Here is a 21981-nt window from a genome sequence, read left to right as displayed (position 1 = left end):
GAGAGGGTTTGTTTTGTTGGTTTTTTTTATTTAGGAAGGTAAAGTTTATGATAAAAAGCTGAATTTATAGTGTTGTTCTGAAAAGAACATTTATGAGGATTTTAAAAAGTCAGAAAGCTTCCTTAATGCTGTAGTAATGAAGGTTCCCTAAGGGATTTAAACTATGCAGTAGCCAAATTCAGGTCAGATAAAGTTGCCGTTAATAATGCAACTCCTTCAAATTTCCTCATACAACAAAATCAGGTCTAAACTTTACTCATTTTTGCAGGGAAAAAAAAAATGGTTTGAAAATCCCACAGACAAATTGCTTGGGATGCATGGAAATTTATAAAGGTCTCCTGAAGGTGAGTATGTGACCAAAAAGACCTGGGCTACCACTGCACAGAAGTCATGTTGGCTTGTTTCGAAAACAAACGCTGCCTTGACAGACTAAGGCAGGACTGCTTAGCAAGTGGTACCAGCCAGGGTGATGTTACGCAGTCTCCATATTTGCTACAGACAAGTGGGAAATAGTTTTTCCTTTATAAAAACCTTCCTCTTTGTTGTTCCAGCTCTTACCTAGGTGATGGCTCCCCGTGAAGTGTGGCTGTCCCTTTCCTGTCTCTGTCTCGGAGGGCCAGAGGACAACCCTGTGACTATTAGTCCTTAAAACCTGGGCACTTACAGTATGGGGAAACAGCCTAATGGGCAGAGCACAGAGGTTCCTTCATGGTGTTTTGAGTGAATCTGAGCTTAATTTCCCTCTCTGCGTGACAGGTTTGATGACAGTGATCTTCTGAGAGCTCAGAAAGGCATGTGCTATTTCAGAGGCTGCATTTCTTACGACCCAGCAACCAACATCTCCACACCGTGTCATGGTCATACCCAAATTCAGTTCTGGTTTCAGCAGGTTTGCCTCATCCTAGCTTTAATGGACACTATACCTGTTTGCATCCAAGCTCCATTTTTCTCCAAATACATTGCAAATCTATCCAACAAACCTCTGAATCTTCACACACACACACAAACCCATCTTTTTCTTTCTTCTTTTTCCCTCTTACATTTAGAAGGGATGGAGGGTATTTTTGAGCTATCTTCAGTGGCTTCCTATACTGCTGCACAGTTCTCAATGCAAACGTTGTTTCATGTTTCATGTAGTTTATTAGCACTCGGTGGCTGGAAACCAATACTATGAAAACTTTTTGATCCATCAAGCTGATGATGTGGGCTCCATCAACTCTCTCCTTCCAGATTGTGGATAGTGATTCACTTTGAGAAAACAGCTCTCAAGAATCAACTTTTGCAGGCTTTTAGTTTGTTTCAGCGGCACACAAAACTACGGTCCCCTTGTTCAGATGGGTATTTGGCAAGACTCCTTCCACAGAAAAAGGACTGGACATCCCATACTGCTCGTCACAGCACAAAACACAGCTCTTTGCACCTCAAAAGAATCTTTAAATTATGGACTGATAGAACAGCCAGGGAAGAAACGTCAGCTTCTATCAGTGAATCAAAGCATTCAGCTGCATTCACTGTCTTACATTTCTTTCCACTAGGTTGGGCCAAGCAAAGCCAATGCTAATCGGCTGACAAAACTGCAAATGTTTTGAAATACTGTGGATTAAGGAAAGTCCATGATTTGGGCAGACATGAATTATTGTGTGTAGATATAAATAAATATTGTTCCCAGCTCAGCTTCTGGCTCATGCCCAACATGCCACAAATTCATCAAAAAATAAATGGGTTAGTGTGTTAACAAGTGCCTGACAGGCTACGAAACTGCCCGGAGGGTGCACACGCTTTACTTGACCAACTACCCTTGCTTGCCAAAATTAACCCTTAGGAAATGGCAGCACTAAGCAGAGCCAGCCCACGGAAAATAAGGCTGAATTTGATGTGGGCTCAGGCTTGTCGCTTCGGCAGCGTACAGGAGATGGAAGGTGGGTGTGAGTTGCATACAGTTTTTTTCAATATCTATGTGATAGCTGCCAGAGTGAAATAAAGAGCCCTAGGTGGAAGAGAGCTCTCACCCTGATCAGAACAGCCTACCTTGTTATCTGCAGAGCAGCAGGGACAGATCTGTGATAGCTAAAACTTGACTTCTAAAAACAGTGATCTGAATTACTGAGGATCTCAAAATGGCTTATCTGTAGGCTGCCTCTTTCATCTCTTGCTATTTTTAATAGCCCATTATGAATCTTTTTGATATGTTCATAAATGTTATCCTTTCTGCAAGTTCTTTGCTATGGTTGTCAACTGCTGAGGCTAATATGAACACACTTAGTTGGTCTGGGATGTAAGAGCTTCAAAAAATGACTGCTTGGCTGCATGATTTATAACAACTAACTGCCCTAAACGTCCATAAATAAGAAGAATGTGTAGTCTGCTTTTCTATAATCAAGACATCCTCGGTCTCCTTTGTTTAAGTTGAGGAAGTTGCACTGGACCTGGTTTGTCTTTCAGGATAACGTTCACCACAGGCTAAACATCGCTCCAGCTGAAATCAACAGCACTGCGACACACATTTTGGAGGGACAAGGACCCACTGCAGCAGCCAGGAACCCAAACAGGCAGCCTCTGAGTAACAAAAGTTGTCTGGCACATAAGCCGCCTCCCTGGTCAAGGGGTTTCTTTCTGCACAGCCTGCCAACATCTCCATGAGGAGCTATTCCATGGAGGCTCAAAGCCGATGGTGAAGGTGTCCAGCATCACTCTGCTCCACAGAGCAGGGATGCTCAACCTGCACTCCTACAGCCTTCCCCCATGGGCCATTCTGACCACGGGCTCTTACCCTCCTGAGGTCCTAGTGGGAACAGTCTGCAGGCAGATGAATCATCCTGACCATGACAGCCTTCTCCTGGTATCAGCTTTCTTAGGGCCTTGGATCTGCAGCCTGCAGGCCACAGACAACTTGTGGAGTTTGCATTTAACAGGACACATACAGTATTTCTCTAAGAAAGAGACTTGCTGTGTCTTGGATATATTTTGTGATGTAAATATTGACTGGGAACACAAGCAAGGCATTCATTTATTTTGGCCATCTAGCATCCCAGGCTGCAAGATGCTGGGGAAGGACATAGATTACTGCTAAGAGTGGTAGGGTTGAGGGGTCTCTCCTGCACCTTCTGTTGCCAACTCTGGTGTGCTTCTCTTACGTGACATTTTTTCCTCAGAAGCTAAATTGATTCATGCACAAATTAGAAAAACATAAAACATTCCACCCTTCACATTGAGGGAGAAAACTGGAGTTTCTCACACTTCTCCCACAAGGAACTCATCTAGTTTAACACCCAGGAGAAGGAGGGAAACCAGACAGCCCTCCCATCTCCTGGCCGGGGCAGGCTGTGCTCACTGGTAAAGTAGGTGCAGAGCCTACTTTTTTTTGTCATTAATTCCATTAATTGCCATTAACTCCAGTGGGAGCATGGTTATTGCAAGGAAGTGCTGCGTCCCAGGGGATCCAGAGCTTAACGAGGCAGCACCTACCCAGCAAGGACGGGAAAGCATAAGGGGGATAAAATGACGAGTGGTTACAACCTTAATTATGTTCCACACCTGAAATTATGTTCCTGCCACACCGTGCCCCTGTACCATGCTCGGGCACCGGCTCAGGGCTGACTCAGAAGGAAAAGTGCCAGTGTGAGTCACCAGGACCACTTCTTGCCATGCTACGGGTTTTCCTTAGGTATCAATCCAAGTAATAATATGACTAAATTCCGCTTAAGTGGTGCAATGTGAGAAGATGGCAGCCCCAGGCGGTAGGACGAGCTTGGCCGCCTGCCATGTACTGCAGGTCAAGGCAGTAAGTGCCCAGGCGAAGCGGTGGGGTTAAAGCCCAAGCAACCCTTGCCCGCAGCATGCCCTGGCTTGCTGGTGCCACCATCCTCTCGTTTCCCGAGCTGTTCAGTCTCATGCTGTTGAGAAGTTGCCAAGGGGTACATTATTTATACCAGGATGTGCTATCGTGGCACTTGTTCTTCTTTGAGGTGAGGATGAGGCAGGCAGAGGGGCAGGCAGAAGTCCCACCAGTCAGCCAGCACGGCCATCAGGCAGCTGGGCATGCTGCTTCCAACGCCACCAGCTCACAGCACAAACCAATGTCCTTTCGGCAAGGAAAGTGGGCATTAAAGCTCTCCCTAATCTGACTTCGGGTGTTCTCAGAACTATAAAAAGAATAATTTATTAAATCCCCAGATCAATTATATAATAGCATCACTGTGCATAATTGCAAAGCTCAGAAGTGTTGTTACCCTTGCAAGTCAGTCATTTGCACTTACGTGTTTGGTGCTGCTATGACAGCAGAAGGCATTTTTTGCTGAACCCAAGATATTCTGTTGCAGAACAACTGTCCAAACAACCTAGCATTAAGGGGCTTGTGGTGCTTCTTACATAAAGGCTTGAAATAGTCCAGGGCAGGAGGAAGTAACAGGGAACGGGAAATTTGCTGGAAAGCTGTTAAGTCTGTGAGACAATTAACACAAGGTGCTGAGCAAGTTGTGCTGATGCTGCAGGCACCAGAGTTATGCTTGCCGTGGGAGAGGACACATCTTGCACAAACCCAGGTGTGAGCAAGCACAAGGTTGCCAGTGGGGCTTCAGTCACAGTTCTCACCGAGACAGTTGAGGAGCTACCTCCCCTCACCTCAGTGATGCAGCGGACAGTTAATTAGGGATGTGCAAGCATTAGCAGCAGATCTGATTCAACTTCCATTTAAGTCAATGGAAGGATTTATTGATTGATTCCAGTAAGAGCTGGTTCAGGCCTTAAGTTTCAAGATGTGCAGACGTGTAGAAATACAACCACTTCTCTGAAGTTCAGCTGAAATACCCACAATCCAGAATATCCAGAATCCACAAATGACATATAATTATAAAGCATAATCTGTAAATACCCAGCCATGGTTGTGCTGCTTTCTCACATTGGGTTGGGCAGTAATTCTGACAGTGCCAGTTGTCCTCTCCTGACTTGGGGCAGATGCCTGCAGGACCTACACTGGTGGGAAGGATTAGTGTGCTGGCAAAGGTGCCTTAGGACAACCACAGTCTTCCACCGCTGCGTGAGGAGGAGGAACAGGCCATGCAGGCTCCACTGAGCGTAGGGACAGGGTCCACAGCCACTGTCATGTTGCAGGTCATTTCTCAAAACCGTGCTCCTCTTGTGGTGGCTGTCTCCATTGCCAGCCCTTCAAGCCCACAACATCCCTGCATGCCTGGTTGGAGTGGCCACAAACATGGAGGAAAACTGCATCCAAGAAGCAGTACGGGATAGGGTCTGCACTGAGGTACAGGGGAAAAAAAAAATCTATTTGCTCCCTCTTCATTTCATTGTGGGGAAAGAGTAGGAAAAATACCCAGAAGAAGCTATGAAGATTTGTGAGAGGTCTTCTATGACAGAAACCATTAAGAAATGGTAAGTAAAGTGTGGAAGCTATGTCAGTGGAAGCAGAAGTGAAAGAGCACTGCCATGCTTGGACTCAGCAAGGGAGAAGCAGGAAGATGCCTGGTGAAGGTTAATGGGGGCTGGTGGAGCTACTCAGTCCAAAATCTGCATTTGATGAACACAGACAAAGGCACCCAAATGAGGAACAGTAAAGAGTGAGAATTGCTTCCAGGAGCTGGAGCCCACAGCGACTGGATTAGGACTGTTTGGGCACCGTTTGAAATGAGGAGGAAGCTGAAGCTGTTTCCTGGAGCTTGGCACAGGGGGCTTCATCACGCTCAGCCAGCCCCCGCAGAGGGATGGGAGACAGGGACTGAGCAGATGGGTGCTGCCTTGCCTGTCATGTCTCTCGAGTGCTGCTGGGGCTGAGCGCTGCCTACCTGGGCGAAAATGCTGCTGAGGGAGAAAAGCGAGTCAGAAGAGGAGTCCTGCCAACATGCGTGCTGCAGGGTGGGGTTTAAAGCTAACCAAAGCAGGGAGCAGGATGGGGTGATGGGCTGATAGGCATGGCAAATCATGGCCTTAGGGCAAGCAGAAGAGAGTGATGAGGCAGAGGGAGGAGAGGTAGAAACAGCCATCCTATAGGTCTCACAGCATGCACGCATCCCTCCCACGGAGAGCTGGAGGTGGGCAGAGGCAGAGATACTGGCTGTGGTGGGTGATACTGGGCTGCAGAGCTTGGAGACTCTTGGTGCCTCAGGTCCCTCTGAGCTTCTGCCCTCCCTGAGCAGTAGGCAAAGTGAGTTAACAGCGGGTTAGCCAAACACAGCTTCGCATCTGGCACTGAGGAGCAGCGACCATGAGCACTGGCGTGCTTTGTGCAACTAATGGCCATATCTGCAGAGAAGACACACTTTGCAGCCTGCCGCCTGCCTTCGCTGGCTGAGCAGCACTTCCACAAAACAGTTAACGTGTGTGTACCAAGCACTTCCTGAGCAGTTGCTGAGTACAGGAGATCAGTTATGCAAGCTGTTTCTTCAGTTTTAATCTGATTTCCTCCCTCTGCTCTTAATAAATCTTATTTTTATTAGATCTTTTGAGTCCTAGGCAGCTTGGGAATTTCACATAGATTTTCCAGGAAAAGAAAGACCTCTGAAAGGAGGTATGAAAAAAAAAGAGAAAAAAATAGAAAGGGGCTCTGGAGAAATTCAGGCAGCAATTCTCAGCTGAAAGAGCACAGGACACAGGTCCTTTTCTTGAGAATGTCATTTTCAGGGCAAAGGGCTGCTGGCAATAGCTATTGTTGACTCTGGCTGAGAACTTTAAGGTAGAAGAGGTATCACTGCTTGTCAGAAACAGCAAAGTCAGGGTGAGTTAAAAACAGATCGCTGATGTGATGGTGGGTTGCAGTGGCTATGTAGCTCCTTTGTGAATCTGCGTGGCTTGCTGCTGTTGCCTTAAGGCAGGTCTTGCCATTTGTTAGGGGTGATTCCCCTCATGCTGCCTTTGGTAGGGTTCGTCTCCAGTCATCTTGCTGTTTACTCCCCGTCACCTGCATGTCCGCACCAGATTTGACGTCAACTTCAAATCTGATTGCAGCTGAATTTACACCAGGCTCTCGGCAAAGATCTGCCTAAGGAAATGTTGGAAGATTTTGGCTCAAAGTAAGCTATTCTAGCTCGTAGTCCATCACAGGTGGTGAGTAAGCAACACAAGGCTTGCCAAAAAACGGCATACCACAGGGTCAGCACAAGGCCACCTTTGACAGCTGGGAAGAGGCAGCAGTTTCTAGCTTCTGCTGATTTCCTATGGTATATTTGAACTCTACTTTGGGAAGGAAATCAGTCTGGCATACCACTTCAAAAAGGCTACTGAGTCCTGATCTACCAGGACTACTATTTCACTCGTTCTTGGAAGCTTTCACTCCTCTGTAACACTGGAATCGACATGGTGGAAGAGTTTGGGGGTTTTCATGTTGTTTCTTTTTACCTGCTACTTTCCACTTGGAGCTATTTGCTAGAAGGCAAATCTTTAATAGCATAGAATTTCCATGTTTCAGGCTCTTGGTACGAGTAGATTTTGCTCCTGGTTGTGGGGTTTCTTTAAGACCAAAATATATCTATGCTTTGGTCTTGCACTGACATGAAGCTTGTGCATCACAAATGCCAATTTGTAGAAAATCACAGACACAGACACACACCCCCCCCTTACAAGTGCCTCAAGGAACTACTTAACTGGTCATCAGGATCACCAGGAGTTTCTCAGCCACTGAAGCTGCAACAAGCCCTGACTCAGGGAGATCTCAGCAGGGATGTAAGTTGTTGTTGATGTAAGTAGTGTTGAGCAGAGATCTTTTGCTCAGTCTAGATGCCTTAAGCAGTTAATCAACTTTCTACCATTACGATCTGGCTTGGCCTTTAATACTTTCTTAGTTCTTCTTATCTGTTATTTCTGGTATGTCCCAGTGCCCTTCACTTTGGACACCATTCCTTCTGTTACATACTGGGCCCCCAAAAAGCAAATACAGTTGGGCTTCAGCTGACCAGGGTAGAATTGCACTAAGCTCAGGCTTCCCCCATGGTGTATTACTCAGCTACACAACAGTCACAGTTCTGAAATGATCTGTAAAGGTTACCACAATAACAGCAGGATGCCATCTTATTTATTTTGCACTTGGCTTTTAGAGTTCCCTATCTGAAAGTACATCAAGTCTCTGTGGAGCTCTAACATCAATGCCACATTCTACGAAGCAAGGAAAATACAGTATTTTTACAGTTGGTCTTTAAATCATTTTCTGACAACAAATCAATCTTACAAGAAGTCTTGTTGGTGTTATGAGTAAGAGAAGGAGAGATTTTGAGATTAAAGTATAATAATAGTTTGCTGTTTCCACAAATTTGCCCTTTTGTGTATCAAACTATTGCATTCTCCTGCCGAGATCTAATTAAGCCCCACCAATGAGATTTATGATAGTGCTAATAGGAAAAAGGATCGTATAATGCTGTTAATATGTGCTCTATAATTAACATTAATGGGAGTCGCGTGGTTAAATGCCCCTTGCATCACCCTGAAAACAGACCTGTAGGTGCAGTGTTTACTTTGTGACTGTGGGGAAGTAGCCAGAGGTACTGAGCAATTGCCCATCTCAGCAAGCAGCAAAAAAGTTAGGGATGCTTCAGGAATCACTCTGCCTGCCAACGGCACTTGACCTTGGAGCCCTGTGAGAGGCGAGTCTCCTCCTGCAGCCCTGTGGTCCTGTGACATTGGCACCTGGGTTTTATGAACTAGGATGTGGGTGCTGAGCGGGGAAGGTACTGAGAGCTCCCTGGCAGGGCCATAATCCCTTTTCTGTAATCCCCTGCCCAGGCGCATTCTGGAGCTTTTAGTATTTCATGGATCCAGCTTTTGCAGAACCAGCACTCTGCAGACCTGAACCTCTGCTTCCAAGATCCAAAGGCTGTGGAGCCATTCTAGGCTGAAAAACAATTCTGACATTTGGATGCTTGTGTCCACTAAAAATCCTGAGGGTTTGGGTTTTTTTTCTCTCTAGGAGTAGCTTTAGTGGTTAAACCCAAACGGGTATGTGACATTCTATGTGCCCTAAATCATCATTATTGTTTCACAAGGAGGTATTGCTCTGTCTTGAGGCCCGTGGATAACATTCTCCTTAATTAGAAAAGTAGTGTTTTACCCCCTCTCTCCAGGGGTGCAATTTATTGCCCAAGTGAAAGGCAATGAAAATCATTAAACCTTAAATCTCAGCCCTGACACAGAACACTCAGCTACCTCAACCTTTTCCTCTCTGACCCAAACTGCCCTAAAACCAACCACCCCTTCCAGCCCTCTATGTAACCATTGTGTGCGTGTGTGCTGCATGATGTTTATTTTATTTTTGCAGGTGTAAATTTAAGTTGAGGCCAAATCTGTGGAAGTTACAAAAGCTAGAGATGCAAACAGGAACTGCAAAGTGATATATGCTCAGTGGTGAGAACTCAGAGTAAAACAGGATATTAACTGTAAGAAATGTGAAGTCCTAATTTCTCCCCAGCTCCCCAAATAGAAAGAGAGTGGATATAAATGCTTCGAAGTAGGATATTCTTGGTGAATTAGAGTGAGTGTTTTCATTTTATCTTCCTAATAATGATTTAAGATGACTTTTGCATGAATTTAAGCACTATAAAGAAATGAAAGCCTGGGAGGAAGATGGTTCTGAGGAAGATTTCCATGTTAAAATATTGAGAATGATCTTCAAAAGCATTTAAGTGACTTATAGCCTACATCTCCTGAACTTAAACTCTTTAAAGAAAACATTTTAAAGATGCCTGGGGGTGCAATTACGCTTTACGGCTTGAGCAGTCCTAACCATTCCCTTCCCTTTTAGTTCAGACTCCAGTCCAAGGCCCCTTCCTCTGTGACTTACACCAGTTTTCAACCTTACAGACCCTGTGCAGGCTGAGTTCAAACACTTAAACCAGCAAAATGACCAGTTCCTTCCCTTCAGGTTAGCAAGTTCGGTCAGCCTAGCAAAGGATCCAGCCACCCCCAGAACTTGTACAAAGGGAGGATGAGATGGCAGCTGGGTCAGCCCTTCAGTCAGACCTCCTGCCGCACATAAACTTCACCCAAGGAGTATAGAAATCAAACCTTCATTTTCAAAAATTACTTCAGGAACCAAATACAGATATTTTTTTTTTTTACCAAGCCTTTGACTATTTAAAGCTCAGGTCCTTTGGGGAATGAGACTCCATGTCCTCAAGAATGAATCTATTTTTTAGTAGACCATCTCTGGTTGTTTCACAAGTATTAAGTGAACTCCCCTGAAAGTTCAGGGCACCCTCTTGACCCCTCCCACGGACCCGCTGTTAACTGGAAAGCTGCCCAGGGATGCAAGGTGGGAAACGCAGCCAGTGCCCGCAGCAAGCTGCTGGGAGGACACCCCGGGCAGGGCCTGGGCTGCCTCTTCATGGCAAAGGTGCCCGAAGCCTCCAGCCCGGCCCCAGCACCCACCTGGCGCCTTAGGCAGTTATGGTACCCCAAAACCTGGGGCCCACCGAGCGGTTCTCCCCCGCGGGGGGTATTTGTGGGTGACTGGGGACGCTTGGGGCCCCGACTGCCGCCCCACGCACCCCCCCACGGCCCTGAGGCGCTTTGAGGCGCTTCGCGCCGGGGCGCAGGAGGCGGCGGGCTCGGCCCGGGAGCGGCGGGGCCAAAGGCGCCCCCCGCCAGCCTGGCTGGGCCAGAGCCCCCGGGCTGCGGCCCGTGAGGGGGCATGCAGCTGTCGGCGGGACGGGCCCGGCCTCCGTTGGTGGGGTCCCGCTGCCGGTACGACCGCCGCGGCCCACCCCCCGCTGCCGCCTCCCCCAGAGCCCACGGCCCCTCCCGCCCGCCCCGGGAAGCGCCGACCCGGAAGGCGTTTAGCGGTCATGCCGGGCAAGATGGCGGCGCCCAGGCGGTGAGGGGAGAGGGCGGCGGGAGCAGCGCTGCGGCCATGAGCGCTGCCCGCCGCTGCAGCCCGCCCCGGGCGCTGGCAGGTACCGCCGCCCGCGGGGCAGCGAGGCCTCGGCGGGGGCTGGGGGCGGGGGGGGGGCCGCGATCGGCGCTGTGCGAGGCCGGGGGGGCAGGCAGGGCCTGGCAGCGGCGGGGGCCGGGCCGGCCCTGGGGCCGTGAATGGGCCCTGGGGCCGCGCTGTGTCCCTCAGTGTGTCCCTCTGTCTCGGGTCACAGGTGTCGTGTCGCGCAGGGGTGTCCTCTTGACGCGTTTGACTTTGGTGCTGAGAGATTTGCAAGAAAACCCCCAAATCATTAGGGCAAGCCTGCGCTTTCAGCCCTGACACTTAGAGCCTGCAAACGGGTTTTTCCCCACCTGAGCAGGCCTGGCCCCGGTTTGCTGGGGGCCTTGTGTCACAGCTGGCAGTGGGCAGTGGTCCTAGTTAGAATCAAACTCAGAAAAGGAATAGGAATCTAATGTTCTTTCTTTCTCTTTTTTTTTTTTTTTTTGGTTGGTTTGTTTGGGGGTTTTTGGGTTGTTGGTTGTTTTTTTTTTGTATTGTACTTTAAATAGGGCTATTTGTCTGGCATCTGAAGAACACTGGAATACAGCAGATACCGTGCCAGTGTGTGCATCTTTGCCATGTAGCCAATGACAGACTAATTACATTTCAGTACTTCAACTTCCTTAAACGAATGGTAAGTCAGGGAGTGTATTTATCCTATTTTTCTCATTCTTTCAATTCATTTTGTCACATGTGATGAGTCAAAATGGAGATTAGTTGATAAAACCAATATTTTTTTATCAGGCAAGCTCAGGCAGTTCCAAGCATCTCTTTTTCTGCACTGCATCGGGGCTGAGCATTTGGCGTCTAAAGCATTTGAGGCTGGAGGAAACCTGCTGTAGCAGGGGCAATGCCTCGTGCTGCGGTGTGCCCCCTGCTTGACAGGGGGCTTTAATGTGCCTCTAAAGCGGGGCACTCTCCTGCTGTTGAGAAACATGAAGAGATTTCTAAAGTTACTGTTGATAAAAATGCTAATAAGAAAATCAAATCTTGGCTAGCAGTCAGACAAGTGGTAGATGGAACTCATTTGTGGAGGTAGTGTGCTCTGACTGAAGAGTTAATCAGTTAATTTGAATCAAAACTCCTGAGCCTGTTAACTTAATGGATTACCTTCTATAGTGTGCTGCTAGTTTTAGGTATTAGAAGAGCTGTAATTATCATTCAAACCCTCAAAATTCTATCTTCTTCTTTGAACAGTTGTATCACTTGTAAGAGGATGGCAGTAAGAGACATCTTACTTTTCCCTGAGTTGTGTCCTGTCATGAAATGTGGATAAGACTGAGTGTTATAGCTAATGACTGCTTTGATCACAAGGAGCATGTACATCTGTTGGTATTTTTTGAGCTTCAGTCCTGTATGAAGCAAGAGCTCGGGGTCTCTTCTATGCTTCTGGGGATCACCAGAACTCATCAAATCTTTTTTTTTGCTATGAAACTGATCTGTATTCACATGACTCATTCAGGGTTTCTTATCTCTCTTCCACGTTATAATTATTGTGTACTTTAAACCATGATTAGTTGAAAGCTCAATCTTTTTATACCTGTCTCTTGTGCTTGAAATATATAGAATATTTTGGGAAAGAAAATATATAGGAGAAGTTAAATGCTCTTTTTCTTATTCTGTAAGAGTTCTAAAAAAGGAAACAACTCTCTCCTAACTTTCTGTTCAATGTATGTTCATTTTACTCCTGTTGAAGATTGTTGCGTAGTTAATTAGCTGAAAGTTTGGTATAAGTAGTAATACCCTAGTGTGGGAGGTGATTTTTTTTATCATAGGAAGTAGGTTGTATTTTCTTGGTATTTTTCTGATCTTTTTTGTAGCTTAAAGATGCAAAAAGTTTAATGCTTATATTTGGAAAGTGGAGTTGTTATGGGCATGCGTGTGTACCTCTTTGTTTAAAGGTCACTTGGTTGGTATTATATTGAATGATTTTATCTGGTGGTTTTGAATAGAGTTTGCTGTTGAAGCTGTGGAGGAGGAAGTAGGTTTTTTTATCCAGAATCAATTATTCAGGCTTAAGTAAACTATTGATGCAGTTGTGAGTTGAAAAGCTGCTTTTTGTGAAATCTCATCCAACTTCAGAAAGTTTCTTGCATGTGAAAGAAGTGTTTGATATTCAGGCTAACTCAGTCATGTCATCATAGGAAGTAATTCTCCTAACAGAAAGAAATAATATAGCAATAATACTGATGTTGTTAATTAACTGAAATGGGCAGAAATACCTTCTTAACTGTTCATCTTAACATTTCTTATTCTATTTAGTATGTAACTCAGTACAACAAAGACCTCAGCCAACGAGCCAAACCCAAGTCAGATTCGGTTGCATCTCCTTTTCGTGAGCTTCAGCAATTGGATCAAGAAAAAAAGGTTATACACAAGATTAGATCAATTTCACCTGTTCATCAACCTTCGTCTGAGACATCAAGTGGGAATGAGTTGAGAGAAATGAAGTCAGCTGCAGAAACTGAAGACTCAGTCACACCAGTAAGAGCAGAATCCAAAGAAGACAGACAGTGGAAAGAAATGAAACTACGGCTGGATGATTTGCCAGGAATTTTGGCACGGTTGTCCAAAATTAAACTTACAGGTACTACTGGTCATTTTTTCACTTCTGTGTATCATGTTTTGATATCAGAGTTCTTTAGCATGTTATGGGCACTGTGTGGGGTTTTGTGTAGTAATTGCCATTTTACTGACACAAAGTTCCTGGATCAATTTCATCAAACGTGTGCAGGGAAGAATTGTTATATGAAACATTTCATAGTTTTCCCATTACATTTGTTTAAAAACAGTGAGGAGGAGCTTGCATGGTATTGTCAGCTAGCTTTTTGGGAATCGCAAGTATACATTATTACAAAATAAGGTGAACCTGCGTTAGGAAGTGATTTTAGAAGCATTGTGTTAACTATTTAAAGTTGTCTTGCTTAAGTTTACCAATATTCTGTCTTAGTTACTTACCTTTGACTTTAGTACTGCTTATTGTGAAATTAATATTAAAAGTACCAGCAAAAGGCAGTAAGAATAATTTGCTACCTTATAGGAAAATGAAATTTTCTAAAATAAGGTATAATTTACTTTCCTAGTTAATGATAGTGTTGTACCTTCAAACCAGCAGTCTGTTAAGCAGTTGCCTTGTAGCCTAACTACATTTTCCTTTGTTCTAATAGTAATACTTAACAACTATAAATCACTACTTTGCCAATAGGTAGTGCTATATATACTTTTATGTCTAAGGAAACTCTAATGATCTGACCAAAGCCTTACATCTTGTTTGTATTGGGGCCAAATACAATTTCCTAAGCCCCTGCTGTGGTGCTTTCTCCAGTGGGTGAATTAAATTCTTGATAGTACAACTATTGTTCTCTGCCATAAGAATTTGTTATAATAAAAATCCTGAATTCAATTTACTTTTGGAAACTTTTTGTCTTGCAGTGTGGAAGTTTTCATTGTTTGTTTCTCCACGGAAAAATTGTACTGACGACATCCAGTGCACAAGGGTTGTTTAAATTCTTCTCTAATAAAAAACCTTATAGTTCTTAGTGTTGAGGAGGCATCTCATGTTTTGGACTTGGCAAAACTGATCTTGTCTGTATGTCCAAACGCTCTTCCTTACTATTCTTGAAAAACCTCAAGGTCTTCATTTTGTGCTGGTAAAGGCTTGAGTTAGTGGACTTGAGGGATGTATGATGTGTCTTTCGATACTTCACCACATCATTTCTACGTATTAGCTTTGGTAATTTCAAATGTAGGTATCGAAAACTCTTACTAGCACATTCAGCAGTTACAAGGATTATTGTACTTCGGATTTGCAACAGCTTTGTGACACATACAACCTCAACTACTGCCTCTTCTTTATTTCTGCATAATACAGGTCTTGCCTCTTCTCCATGCTGTTTGGTTTTAGTAATAATTTGTTTCTGTTGGGCTCACCATGGATAACTTATAAGTGCTATTTGAACAATTAGCTCTTTTGGTATATTTTCAGTGGGGTCATTTTATTTAAGTGGCTCTTTTATGTGAACTTGAAATCTGTGCTAGTTATTGAAGTAGAATTAAATTTAAGAAGTCTCAATAGATCCAGAAATTAAAAGTTAAAATTCCATGGTAAAGTGACCAGAGAGAGAGGGAGAAAATGAACTGTTGGTTTAAGCACTTGAAATGTATTTTCTTATGTTTGCTGATACTCTGTCTGGGTAAGCTCTGTGTTAGTACCACATCTGAGTATTACTGGGACTTCTCAAAATGGGAGTTTCAAGAACTGCAGCAAGATGGAAGAGAATTGTTTTTCTGGAGAAAATCATTTTATGTGGTACTTTTTTGTGTGGCCTTGGTGTTTCTGCAAAGCTTTTCAACAGCTTCTAGTAGGCTCTTTTAAATGCAAAAGGCAGTGTTAACAGGCAAGCAAGTACCACTCTGGTTTTAAAATAGGATGTTACTTGAAAACTGTAGAAGGCTAAGGTTGCAGAAATTGGTTCCCTTCAGGACTTGTTTTGTATGAGCCTTTGTTTTGAGATGTGTTGTTCTTGATCCAAGGTAACTGTAGTAAACTTTGTACCTGTTGAGAAGGTAGAGAGAGAGAGAAAAAAAAACCCTTAACCTCTCTTCTTGTTGTGATCCTTTATGTATTTGGTGGGGTAAATGACCTGGGTGGCGAGATTTTCTTGGAAGTAGAAGGTGTAACAGGGCAAGCTGGATGAAGAGGCCTTTGTAGGAGGGGAGTTCCGTTGCTGGTCTTTATTGGCCATGGGATAGCATAGGGGATGAACAGGAAAAGTACTGGGTGTAGCGTGTGGAGCAAGGAAGCAGAATTAGCTTTTTTCCCGAACTTGTGTAATCATTTAGACAAAATGTATATTCTGTAAAGATTATGGTGGTGTAGTTCTTTGATTTATTTTTTTTTTAAAGAAAAATAAATTCTCCTGAGGTCAGTTTTTAAGTTACAAATGACACACAGCTCAATTCCTTTCACCCATGAAGTTCTGATAGATCTTGTATCCCGTGTGCTTTTTTTGGCAGACTCTTTATTTATACTTTTTAAGAGTATGAAATAACAAAACCCCAAACTTTGCATTATGCTAAAATGGGACTTCCTTATGCCCTTTTCTTTTCCCTCCGCTGAAGTAAAGAGACTGTTTGTTTGTATTCTGAACTGTAATTCACCTTTGAAAGGAAATGAGTTTAGCTATTACCATACCCTCCTGCTTCATGTAAACTGCAGCTCTTGTGACTCTGCCATTAGAAGCTCTGCCTTACCAACAGGAAAGGATTTTTGTTTATATTCTTTTGCCATAGAAAACAATTAGGGAACTTCTAATTACTTGTCGCATAATCTACCTTTTTGGGTTCAGTTTCCATTCTTTCCTTTCTCTGTGGTGTTCTGTGTTGGCTGCTGTCTGAACAGCTGTATCTTACCAACCAGGCACTTGGAAAGCTAATGCATCCGTCTTAGAAGTTTTTTTCAGAATTATAAATGTCATTGTTTGCAATTTAAATCTAAAGTTTATGTGTAACTGAAAATAGGAGAGACATGTGAAGATACAGTAAAAGGAGGAAATTCTAATAATTTATAATGCAAACATTAAGAATTCCAGGTTGTCTCATCTTCTTAAATTTAATTTCAAGTTTACACAAACAGTGTTTTCCCTGGTGATCACAGTTGCAAACTAAGATGAGCTATGTGCAAAAAGACTGGAAAATTGAACTTCAGTTTTTAATTTGGAGGAAGCGTGGTGAAGGCACAATATAAAAAATGCTGAGTATTCTCATTAGATATTTCTCTATGGTTTGTGAGCATTTTCTCATTGTTGCTGCTGTGAAAGCTGTCTCACATGTTGGTCTTTTGGTGAGCACAACCAGCTAGATGTATAGCACCTTACCTAGCACCTTTCTGAGTAGATGTATAACATGGGTCAGATGTAAACTTAACTGCTCATTTCTAAACAGGTGTTGAATTTTTAGTCTAACTTTAAGGTCTGTTGAGAAAGGGGCTGTGTCTTTAGTATATCTCTCTGTCTACTGCACCTGGAAGAGTTGAGTCCTGACTCCAGGCTACTGTAACATGGATTTCTTTCAGAAAGTTATACAAGAGCCTCTGTTTCAAATATTTATCTACCTTTTCTTTATCCTGTATTTTAATGTACTACAGCTACCATTGTTATTTGTCTTTGCAAATGTAGTAATACATGTTTAAGGATTCTTTTTCATTCACAATTGTGTATTAACTGTTTGGTTTATCCAGAGATCATGTGCAAAGTCACAGTCTCTCCCCTGACGTCTGTCTATTCTTTTATGGCATCTCATTGCAAAGCGCTTTTACCTTCCAACTCTTCAAAGGTGTTTTAGAGTTTTGGCAGTATTTTTTTCAAAGTACATTTTAATAGTCAATCCATTAAGGCATGTTGAACACTGCTTTTCTGTACTGGTTCCTGAAGGCTTGGTTCAGACCTCACCAGAGTGGCTTCTGCTCTTGGTACCTTGCTTTGGTTTGGTGTGTTCGGTATCCTTGCAGAGTAACGGGGACTTCAAAGGGACACTTCAGGAAGGCACCTAATCTGTTTTCCCCCAAGGCAGGATCACCTTTAGGTGTGGCATTCCTGACTTGATGTTGCTTTGTCTGTTCTTGAAACCAGTGGGGGGAATACACAGCTTCCCTGGGCAGTTTGCTGCAGTGTGTTACTGCTCCTACTGCTGAAAGGCCTCTTTGTGTCTCTAACAGAAACCCTCCTTTGCTTCGCTTTTAGTATGTTACTATTTCTCTAAACACTAAGAAATCTGGAAACTTCCTCAAAGTAAGCTTCTGTTTTGCTGGGTTTCTCATTGAGGGTGTAAGATGTTTGGTTATATCTAGCTCTCGGAGAGTTCAACCCAGTATCCAATTAACGTTATGTGGGAAGAGTTGAGAGTAAGTTATCTGGTTTTGTCATTATGTATACCTTAGAGCTAAAATAGGCCAGCCTGAGGTGTTTACGCCTCTGTAAGAATCTAGAGTAATTAGTCACCTTTAATAGAGTCATTCCAAGTTTACCATACTCAGATCAGAACCAAACCTATTGTGTTTTTTTCCTCATCAAAGTGTAAGGTGCATTTTATGAACAGAATCACAAGACTGGTATAATCAGTCTTCTCTGAGGAGGCCCATGAATTTATTTGATGTTTGTTTTAAGGTAATGATTTACATGTAGTTTTGATGCCATTTGATCACTAGTAGCTCCTTCCGCAGGAAGAGGATGTGGACATCCTCCAGTCAGGTGCCAGTATTCTTTTAAAGATCAATTTGGAAGCATCTATGCTTTAGGTTCAAATCTTTTTTAAAATATGTGAATCTTGGCACAGAGAAAATGTATTTTTTTTTTGTAAATTTACACGGGAGAGTCTGGCTTGATATAAGGGGGAAAAAAAAGTTTTGCCATGAAGACAGTCAAACTTTGGAGCCCGTTGCCCAGAGATGATGTGAAATTTCCATCCTTGGGAGATGACAGCCCTAAGGGACCTGGCCCGAGTTCAGCATTGACCTTGCTCTGAGCAGGAGGCTGGACTTGATGATCGCCTGAGAACCCGCCCAAGCTGAATGACTTGGTGGTGTTGCTGGCAATGTTAGACAAAAACGTAGGAGCTAACACTACCATCTACAAAATGATGCATGGTTTCTATGTCATGGCCTTACTGACCTACCTGTAAGTTTTGCAAAGTGGCCACATACAATGATTTATGAGCATTTTTACTTTTGGAGACTACAAACTAGAGCATTTTTTCATCCATCTCATTTTAAGAAAATATCCTATCTTTTTTTTTGCTGGAAAACAGCTGGAATTTATTTGATGTGTTGCTTACATACGAATTTGTGCATTAGCAATCCTCTAAAAAATGTTGAACTAGAAATCAGAAGCTTGAGACATTTGCTACTGACTTAGGATATGATCATGAACATCCTGCTTCATCTGTCTCTGTTGTGTATTTATAAAATAAAGATGATGGATGTCAGCCTTTGCATAATGACTCGAGCATTACCAAACTGCTACGTAATGGAGCAACAATGATTAAATAAGGTGCTTAAGTCGTGTTCATAGGCTAAATATCTGGTAACAGCAGCTCTAGCAAAAATATCCATTTGCTTTAGTGGGGTTCCAGTACTTTTCATTCTGGAATAATGACATTTATTATGACATTTATTCTTTAAATGGTAGCTTTAATATAGCCAAAAACTTTGACAAAGATTTATCAGTGTATATTGTTTAGATTATTATTAGTCTATGTTTTTTTCTCAGTTCCAGATGTATTTCATATGTCTGTCAAAGTAGTTCTTATTTTGTGATTATTAAAACAGTAACTATTATCCTATCAAAGAAACAAAGCTTAATAGCGGTAGCTTCCTGGCAATTTGTTTTCTGTGCTAGAAGGAAAACAAATGAAATAAAAATAAACTATTATTACAGTTTATTTTTTGCAAGGCATTTTAAAATTGTTTGATGGTAAAAAGAGATTATCTGCTCTGTTTGTAATTTTGCACTTGGATTTTTTATGAGATAATGCAGAGACTTGTTTCAAATTATTGGCCCAAATTTAAGTTTGCTTTGGGAGTTTGGCCTTCTTTAGTGTGCAGGTCATAATCTGCAACAAAACTTCAGATACACCTACACCCAAACAAATCTAAGCTTATAAAGGAAATACCGGTCAGTTCTATAGCATCAATACTGATGCTGTGTTTAACTTCCCAGAAACCTATGTGTGAAAACTCTGGAAGGAAAATTCCATCAGCTTTTCGAAAGCTATTTCCTTTAAAGATTATGCAAACATTTGTAGTAAAACAGTGAAATTGTTTCTTAAATTAAAATAGAAATGCATTTGCTTTTGTCCTTCCACATGTACTGATCTATCATCAGTACAGGAGCAGAATGGAAATCTAAAGCTGAATTGGTTTGCTTTGGCTTTCTACACTTTTATTTTAGCTTGGCTACTTTTTAATACGAGGTAAAGAAAATATGGCATAGTGATTGGCATACTATAAATACAAATACAAGGATTTATAAAGGCAGATCACATTACAATGAAGCTGGAGAGGAATGTGAAGAATATACTGTAGACTTTTAAAATGTTTTTTTATGCTAGAAACATTATAATTCACTCTTTGTCACCAATTTATTAGCATTTTCTTTTTCATTTACATTCAAATGGGGGGCAAATATCCCCTGTTAATTTTTGTTAAAGCTAAAATTGTTTAAAAGACTGAAAATTAGGTTTAGGCTGAGATCATGAGTTTGAATCCTGGCTTCTTTTTGAAGAGCATATATAATGCCAACTCTCATCAACAAATCTTGAAAGGATCAATTCCATCTATTATGCAATAAGGTGAAGTTAATTTGTCCCCTAAAGCACTAAACTAACAGGGATTAAAAAACAAACAGAGTCAATGACCTCATTCCCTTGATGTGATCTCAATTAAATATACTTTTCCTCCATGAGGGAAGTAGAAGAGTAAATTATTTCTTCCACAGTAAAAATAAACTTCCTAATCCAAAGGGAACATTTTCTTATTTACCCTTAACGTGTTGCATTTGATTTGCAGGGCGATGAGATGAGTCACGAATGCCTTGTGTTCAGAACACTGCCCAAACAACCGAAAATACCTGTTTCAGTGGGATAAGTGAGAGGATGTACTACAACCTTTTTTTAATGAGATCCTGATAAGTCACACTGAAATGACTGGCTGAAATTAATCTGGAGAAATCAATGGGGACTTTAATTAGTGCTGTAGCATATTAGAATTTCTTTGAGGTCAATGTAACGGTAATGTTACACTGACTGTTTGCCAATCTGCTCCACCTTTCTTCTTCAGTAAATGAGTTGGTGTTTTCCCATAATAAATTGGTGTAAAGTGCTCTCTAAGATAAGTTTTAATTAAATTCTTGTCTGGAAGTGGAAGTGTGATTTATTATGCAAAAAAAATGAATGTAATCACTCTTAGAAATGCAAACGCCACTGTTTCGTGGTCATCTCTTCAGTGTATTTTTGAACTCTCTCGGTCGTCAACCATTGCGTTTCAAGTTGTCTTTTGCACTCTACTGAGAAGGATCCACGAGTTCTGAAACTTAAGATCTGTTGTGTTTCTCTAAGTGGGGTCCAGTCTCTCAGAAATGATCAGTGCCTTCATGTCCTTCAGTCTTGTCTGGTGGAGTTAGAGAATCTGGGGTTATTTCGCAGCTTCTTAGAGGGGTACAGCTCAATCGTAGATCCACTGTATTTCAGAGGCAGCTGAAGGGGCTGCAGTGAGGGCTGGGTGCTGCCCTTGATGATGCTGTCGGAGGGAATCAAAGCCAAGGACTTACCTCTGTATCAGGCTGGTACCCTGAGACAGCCCTCGCAGCCAGCCCGTGTGACAGCCATCCGCACAACATCCTGTGAATCCATACCAAGGCTAAATAATTAATGTTTATAATAATATTAGATGTATTATTGTAATAATATTCAGCTGACAATGGATTTTAGTACTTGAGCAAAGTTTTGGTGAGCAGCAGGTTTCCTTCACTGTCTTTTTAGGATTAAAACTTAATGAGGGCACAGTTCTTAAAATTAGCACTTCGCATGTGCATCCTTGGTGGCAGGTCTCTGCCATGATAGTTTTTCATCTGAATTAACACTGCCTAATAGATAAGCCATGCATTTTCAGTCAACAAAGGTTATTTATTTGTCATTTAACTTCAGACAAACAGGAGACTTTGTAGGAATCGGGAAGATAAGAACATTCTGATGCTTTGATTTGAGCTAGCTGAGGTCTGGAACGTGTAATTACATGCAGAATATAATTTAAATACTTTCTGTTTAATAACTATTAATTTCAGATTGTAAGGTTTGAGGTCATGAGCAATATATTCAGTAAGTGTGCTGAATTTTATGGTGTAAGAAATCTTTCATGTCATGGCAATTCTTGCCAAAAGTGAGTTTGTAAGACATATTATTTGGGTAATTATAATATTAGGATTGAGGCTTAGGTAACTTTCATTTTAAGAATGTGATTTGCAGTACTAAAGTTACAATTTTAGATGACAAAACTGAAGCAGATTTTTATTAATCCACTC

The 21981-nt window shown here is 42.5% G+C and overlaps 1 protein-coding gene across 1 annotated transcript in view; it reads left to right on the top strand.

Moving 5' to 3' along the window:
• Positions 1 to 10775: 10775 nt before the first annotated feature.
• LOC119158137 (protoheme IX farnesyltransferase, mitochondrial) overlaps positions 10776 to 21981 on the top strand; it is a 104563-nt gene continuing 93357 nt past the window's right edge. Inside the window, exons 1-3 of the mRNA XM_037409699.1 lie at positions 10776 to 10889; positions 11419 to 11543; positions 13172 to 13496. Coding sequence (XP_037265596.1) covers positions 10847 to 10889; positions 11419 to 11543; positions 13172 to 13496 — 493 coding nt within the window. The 5' untranslated portion in view covers positions 10776 to 10846. The remainder of the gene's footprint in view (positions 10890 to 11418; positions 11544 to 13171; positions 13497 to 21981) is intronic.

Source organism: Falco rusticolus, chromosome 1, assembly GCF_015220075.1.
Source record: "Falco rusticolus isolate bFalRus1 chromosome 1, bFalRus1.pri, whole genome shotgun sequence".
Classification (NCBI taxonomy): Eukaryota; Metazoa; Chordata; class Aves; order Falconiformes; family Falconidae; genus Falco; species Falco rusticolus.
The sequence above is the reverse complement of the archived record's forward strand: the minus strand, read 5'-3'. Positions and strand labels throughout refer to the sequence as shown.